Source organism: Arachis hypogaea, chromosome 16 (assembly GCF_003086295.3).
Source record: "Arachis hypogaea cultivar Tifrunner chromosome 16, arahy.Tifrunner.gnm2.J5K5, whole genome shotgun sequence".
In the NCBI taxonomy this organism is placed as follows: Eukaryota; Viridiplantae; Streptophyta; class Magnoliopsida; order Fabales; family Fabaceae; genus Arachis; species Arachis hypogaea.
In genome coordinates, this window is record NC_092051.1 from 56,148,500 (window position 1) to 56,155,935 (window position 7,436).

At 38.3% G+C, this 7,436-nt stretch overlaps 1 protein-coding gene across 1 annotated transcript; it reads left to right on the forward strand.

Moving 5' to 3' along the window:
- The first annotated feature begins 3,910 nt into the window (after positions 1-3,910).
- On the forward strand, positions 3,911-6,523 carry LOC140180127 (uncharacterized). Its single transcript, XM_072220524.1, has 3 exons — positions 3,911-6,233; positions 6,324-6,434; positions 6,480-6,523. Exons 1-3 carry the CDS (start codon positions 3,911-3,913, stop codon positions 6,521-6,523), a joined length of 2,478 nt encoding a protein of 825 aa, XP_072076625.1.
- Positions 6,524-7,436: the final 913 nt, after the last annotated feature.

Genomic DNA, 7,436 nt, shown 5'->3' on the forward strand with positions numbered 1-7,436 from the left:
AGTTACATTCATATAGATAGGTGCATATAGTTTATTTGCAGTCCACCATATCCACGTTGGAATGGCTGTTGCTCATAGTAAGTTGGTGGAAGTTGATTGTCACGAAAAGGTCCACCATAACCATTGTCTTGGGATGCATCGTAGAATGGTTTTTGCTCATGGCACATTGGAGGAGGTTGTTGCCGAAAAGGTTGATCAAATCCTTGTGGCTCCTTCCATCTTTGATTGTTCCAACCTTAATGCATGTTCTCAATGTAGCTTCCATTCCTTACAACATAATTGTGACCAAACTCATAGCCAAAGGGGTGAGAATTCATAGTAACAACAGAAAATAAAAACATAAATTAATAAGAAAATAATGAGAATAAACTCCTAAAACTAGAAACAACTAACAAAGAAACGAAAAAGCAAAATTATTCACAATATTCACAATAACCAACAATAAGGCACACGTTTGCAATTCCCCGGCAACGGTGCCAAAAATTGATGGGGGAAAAATCGTCGGTAAAGAATTTCACAAAGATAATCGTGTTGCAAGTATAGATCTAAACCGACAATTAGACCTCAATCAAATTTAATTTGTTTGTCACTAAAGCAAACCCAATAAAGATAACCAAAGTATTAAACCTCGGGTCGTCTCTCAAAGAATTGCAGGGAATTGTACTTATAATTAGTTATGGAAAAGTATCTTTTGGGGTTTTTAAATGTTGAACAAGTAATGTAAAATAACAAGGAAATAAAGTAACGACTAAGAAAAATCCTAGCAAGGATTGATAATTGGAATTCCTATCCTCATCGTCATAATCACTTGTGATGGTAATTGTCCTTTGCTATCACTTAGTTAACCTCTAACAATTGAAGGTAAGTCAAGTGATAAAATTAACTTGAATTCACAAGTCCTAGTCAAAGACTAGAGTCAGTGAAGTTCAAGCCAACTAGCTAGTTTCAATCACCAACCAACAAGGGACTTTGATGATTCAAGAGTCTCCAATTAATCAATTCAAGCTAAGAATATAAAAATCTAACCTAAAATCCTCCCAAGCATTTTATCAAACACTTGGAAGGCACAACATCAAAGCATAGAAAAGCAATAAGAGATAATAAAATCCAAACAACCAATTGCAAGCATTAATAACATAAATTGAAAAAAGCAATCATAAATATGAAATACCTCAAATTGCATTAAATAGAAAATCAAATCTAACATGAGAATTCATAAACTAAATGGGGAAAATAAAGTAATCAACAAGGGAAATAGATAAACTAGAATGCTAGAACAATTAAAAGTAGAAGAGAAAATAAGTTAAACTAAGATAGAATTCAGAAATTGAGAAGAACTAAAAGGAACCTAAAACCTAGAGAGAAGAGAGAGCCTCTCTCCCTAGAAAACTACATCTAAAACCTAAAATTATGTGAATGAATTGTTGTCTCCTTGATTCCCCCACTCTGTAGCCTCTAATATGTGTTTTCGGGCTTGGAACTGGGCCAAAAATAGCCCAAAAATTGCCCCCAGCGATTTCTGATATGTCCAGCACGTGGCTCTGTCACGCGTACGCATCATCCACACGTACGCGTCACCTAACTGCATGGCAACTATGGCAAATTGCATATCATTTTGAAGTCCGGAATATTAGCTTTCCAACCCAACTGGAACTGCCTCATTCGGATCTCTGTAGCTCAAGTTATTATGATCCATTTAGTACGAAGAGGTCAGGCTTGACAGCTTAGCAATTCCTTCAATTTCTTGTATTCCTTCCACTTTTGCATGCTTCCTTTCCATCCTCTAAGCCATTCCTGCCCTATAAATCCTGAAAATGCTTAATAAACATATCACGGTATCGAATGGTAATAAGAGAGGATTAAAATTAGCAAATTTAAGGTCAAAGAAGCATGTCTTCAATCATAGCACAAAATTAGGAAGAAAAATGTAAAACATGCGAATTATATGAATAAGTGTAAGTTTAGTGGATAAAATCCACTAAATTAAGTACAAGATAAACTGTAAAATAGCGGTTTATCACACCCTCTACCGGAAGAGAAGAGTTCGGCGATGAGGGATGGTGATGGTGGCTGGGTTTAGGGTCAGGTTTCTTAGATAGTAAAAAAATGGGTGTTTTTTCTTCTTTTTATTTGGCAATTGATTAATTATTATAAAAAATATTTTAATAAAATTAATACTAGCCATTATATTATAGCCACTAAAAATTTCTTATTAAAAATAGTTTTTCTTATATTTTTAGTGGCAATAATAGTAATTATCATTTATAATGTATAGTATTAATGACAAATATATAATGCCCACAAAAACATAATTTAAATAAAAAAAATAATGACAATTGTATTATTGCTACTAAAATTTTGTTGCTAAAACTAAATATTCTTGTATTGTAAGTAAATAGTATTTTTTATTTTAATTTAAAATATAATTACTCCTACTAATTTTTTGTTATACATACACTTTTTTTCACTTGTTATTTTTGTTACAAATAAAGAGAAGACTTTAATTATTATTTTCTTTCTAAGTAAATATATTCAAATTTCCAAATAAATTTTTAGATAAAAATTTACATACAATTATCTTTGTATAGAGTTAATAATTAAAAATCGTTAAATGATTTAACATGTTTAACTAAATTATCATATAATAATTCTGTATTTTTTCAATTTCTATTACTAATAAAAAGAGTAAGATAAAATGATTACATACATTAGTTATTATTAGTTATTATTTTAATATAAAGTATATATGTACCCATACACAAATAAATTTGTTAATCCAAATTCCTTTTAATCCGTGAGGATTTTACCAAGAATGTTATCCTGATCGAAGCATATCAGTTTAACCACATACACACAAAATGAGTTGTCAATATCATATATAATCATGGTTCGGTCCTACCCGCTACATTATTGTTATCATTCCCAAAATGCAACCACCATTTTCTTGTGGCTTATGAGTGTTAAGAATTAAGACCATGAAGACCGACCATAACCTTGGCCTTATATATATGTAGCGAGCCTACTTTAATTTCTGGCCTAACATTATTATTAGCCTGGTGATCATGGTTTTTGGATAACTATTCATTGCAACATACCGACTTATTGGGGTTTACTTTCAATTATGAGTTGATAGCTTTTTTTCCCAATGTTTATCATATCACCATATATGGCTGTGCTATTTCTTGCATGTGAAAATTAAAGACGCACAATCATCATGATCATGATATATCAACAAAAACAATATAGCCAACAAAAGACCTCGTATAGAATTCTTAATTGATCTAGATATATAGCTACTAGTGCTACCTACATTTATCATCATCCACACGCGTGACATGTAGTAGGTCCTCCAATTGTTGAAACCCTATGTCTTAGTTATAAGTTTTACATCTATTAAATTTTATTTAAGTAGTGAATAATATATATTGGAAAGAGTCGTATATATATATATGATACGACCGTTATACATCGGTTACGAATTATAACTCGGCTAATACCCTTATAACCGACATATCAATTATACCGAGTTTATGGTAATTAATGGCCTTCTGATCGGTTATATCAGAAACGGTAAAGTAAGAAATAATACTGTTATAATATCTCGGTTATAAAAGCAATCGACAGAGAATGGTAAAGGTAGATCATTCTGAACCAAAGAAACTTCTTAAGATAATTCTCTAAAACTGACTTGAGCGTCGGAGTACTTTTTGCAGGTACTTCTCCCCTTTTTTCTTCTCGGTTTGGCTTGCTGAAAGTGGAGTAGTGCAACCCGAAGATAAAGCTCGGTCTCCTCCTTCTCAGGGACGATTTATAGTTCGGCTACAACCAGACAAGAACATTTGGCGCCCACTGTGGGGCCGAAATTTGAAATCCTCTCTCTTTCAGGCCCCAAACACCACGACGACCAATAATGGCTGACGCACCTCCCCCTACACCGTCCGAGCTTCTTCGCATGGTAACCGAGCTTCAGCAGGCAAACCAGCGCATGGCTGAGACAAACGAGCATATGAGAAACGAGAACCTACGAATGCAACAACAGATCGAACAATTAATCAACGCTCGCCTCGAACACGGTAACGATCATAATGAGCGAAACAATGATGATGAACGCCGCACACATGTCTCGGAGACACCTCAAGACAATGAAGACGGCGATCCTCGGGACAACGAAAAAAGAGCCGAGACTGACGGAGATGAGCTCGACAACTCCACAGGACCATTCACAGCAGATATCATGAATTTCCAACTACCTAGACAATTTACCTTACCCACGACGTTAACCCCATATGATGGGTTGGGAGATCCAAAGCAACACATTAAGAAATTCCGATCAATCATGATCGTTAACGGTGCATCTGACCCTATTTTATGTCGTTGTTTTCCTTCCTTTTTAGACGGTCCTGCACCTGACTGGTTTTGCTCTTTGCCTGCAGATTCTATTTCCCGATTTCAGGAGCTGGCAAAGCAATTTGAAGATCACTTTGCAGCATCCGCTATATACCTGCATGATTCATATTACTTGACGACCATTAAACAAGGCCCTCAAGAAAGTCTGAAGGACTACATCACCCGTTTTACAAAGGTAGCAATGAGGATCCCCGATCTCCATCCCGAAGTCCATTTACACGCCATCAAGAGCGGCCCCCGCCTGGGGAAATTTCAGGGGACTATAGTGGTAGCTAAACCAAAGACTCTAGCCGAGTTCTGTGAGAAAGCCAAAGGACAGATAGACATTGAGGAGCTTTGTCAAGCTCGGAAGTCAGAAAGGTCGGCAACCACCAAAGACGACGAGAAGCCTCGTGAGAGTAGAAAGGGCTTCAAACCAACACCTCGCTACGAGTCATACACACAGTTCAATGCCAAACGGGATGATATTATCAAGGAAATACTAAATTCCAAGCTGATCAAACCTCCACGGAAGGCCGGGAGTTATCTAGAGCCAAAAAATGTTGACAAATCCAAGTATTGTACGTTCCATCAAAAGTTCAGTCATACGACCGATGAATGTGTGATCGCCAAAGATCTCCTTGAACGTTTGGCGAGACAGGGGCACCTTGATAAATTCATTGCAGGTCATATGCAAAAAAGGTCAACTTCTACCGCGGAACCACCCTCCACAGGAACCTCGTCAAAAGACAAGGAGAAAGCTCTCATTCAGCCCAGAGGTGTAATTAATTGCATCTCAGGGGGCTATGCAGGAGGAGGGCCTACAAGCTCCGCTAGAAAGCGCACGTACAGAGCAATGCTCGCCCTTGGAGATACGGCCAACAATCCTCAACCGACACAAAGAATACCTGAGATGACGTTTTACCCAACCGATTTTCACGCTCATGACGCAAATTTGGATGACCCTGTTGTCATCTCCATTCAGCTGGGCGATTTAATAGTTCGGAAAGTACTGCTGGATCTAGGCAGCAGCGCCGACGTCTTATTCTTTACTACATTTGAAAAAATGAAATTAAGCACTAACATTTTGCAACCTTCTGTAGGAGACTTGATTGGCTTTTCAGGAGAGCGAGTCCCAGTCATGGGTTTAGTGTGGTTACAAACCACATTAGGTGATCAGCCACTATCTAGAACACAGGATATTCAATACCTAGTGGTGGACACTTTCAGCCCTTACAATCTCATTTTAGGACGACCCTTTTTAAACAGGTTTGCTGCAATTGTATCAACTGTTCATCTTTGTGTCAAGTTTCCTGTGCAGGACGACACGGTAGCCATAGTTCATGGCGACTTACAAGAAGCTCGGCACTATTATAACACAAGCTTAAAGCCTATCAAGAGAAATAGTGACAGACGTGTAAACTCCATAGGAGCCGAGCAACCAATGCTAACCGAGCTGGACCTCCGTGCAGACCTTCAAGATCGCCCTTTACCTAATGAAGAGCTCATAAAGCTTATCTTGACAGATGACCCCACTAAATTCACTTTTATTGGCACATCAATGAAAGACGCAGAAAAAGACAAGCTAATTAGTTTTTTGAGACAGAATGCCGACCTATTTGCCTGGACGTCAAGAGACATGCCAGGAATAGATCCTTCTATTATTACACATAAGCTCGCCATTAATCCGGCAGCCCGACCAGTAACCCAGAAGAAAAGAAACCTCGGCACAGAAAAAAGGCTGGCATCCCTAGCCGAGACTAAAAAGCTGATCGACGCAAACTTCATACGAGAAATCAGGTTCACGACTTGGCTAGCCAACATCGTAATGGTAAAGAAACATAACGGTAAATGGCGCATGTGCATTGATTTTACTGATTTAAACAAAGCATGCCCAAAGGATGCATATCCTTTGCCTTTAATTGATACTTTAGTAGATAATTCTTGCGGTTATGGTACATTAAGCTTTATGGATGCATATTCTGGGTACAACCAGATCTTTATGCACCCATCAGATCAAGAAAAAACTGCTTTTATCACTGAATATGGTAACTATTGCTATAACGTTATGCCCTTTGGCTTAAAAAATGCAGGAGCAACATACCAACGGCTGATGAATAAAGTCTTCGACCAATAGATCGGCAGAAACGTCGAGGTGTATGTCGACGACATGGTCGCCAAAACAAAGGTCGGCGAGAACCATGTCAACGATCTCGCTGAGATATTCGGCCAAATCCGAGCTTATAACATGAGACTTAATCCAGAAAAATGTGCCTTTGGTGTCCAAGGTGGGAAATTCCTCGGTTTTATCCTCACTAGCTGAGGAATTGAGGCAAATCCGAAAAAATGTCAGGCCATCCTCGATATGAGCAGTCCCACAACCATAAAAGAAGTTCAGCGACTAACAGGACGATTAGTAGCTCTGTCAAGATTCCTGCCATGTTTGGCGTCTAAATCGGCGGACTTTTTCAAATGTTTACGAAAAAACACAGTTTTTCACTGGGACGAAAACTGCGAATTGGCATTTCAAAACTTAAAGCAGTTTCTCTCTAAACCGCCTGTTCTACAAAAACCTAAGGTCGGTGAGCCCTTATATTTGTATTTATCTATTACTGATTTAGCGGTTAGTGTTGTTCTTGTTGCAGAAAACAATAAAGCTCAACAGCCAGTTTATTTTGTGAGCAAATCACTCCAGAATGCCGAGCTTCGTTACCCAAAGTTAGAAAAGCTGGCTTATGCCCTCGTATTTTCAGCAAGAAGGCTTCGTCCCTATTTTCAGAGCCATACAATCAACGTTAGGACGTCCCAGCCACTACGCCAGATACTCGCCAGACCCGACCTAGCAGGGAGGTTGATCAAATGGTCCATTGAACTCTCGGAATTTGATATCCACTACCAACCTAGATCATCCGTCAAGTCACAGTATTTAGCCGATTTTGTTGCTGAGTTTACAGGATCAAGCCCAAATGAAGACAATGAACACTGGGTATTGTTCGTCGATGGAGCATCAAACACCCAAGGATCAGGTGCAGGGATACTCTTGGAAAACC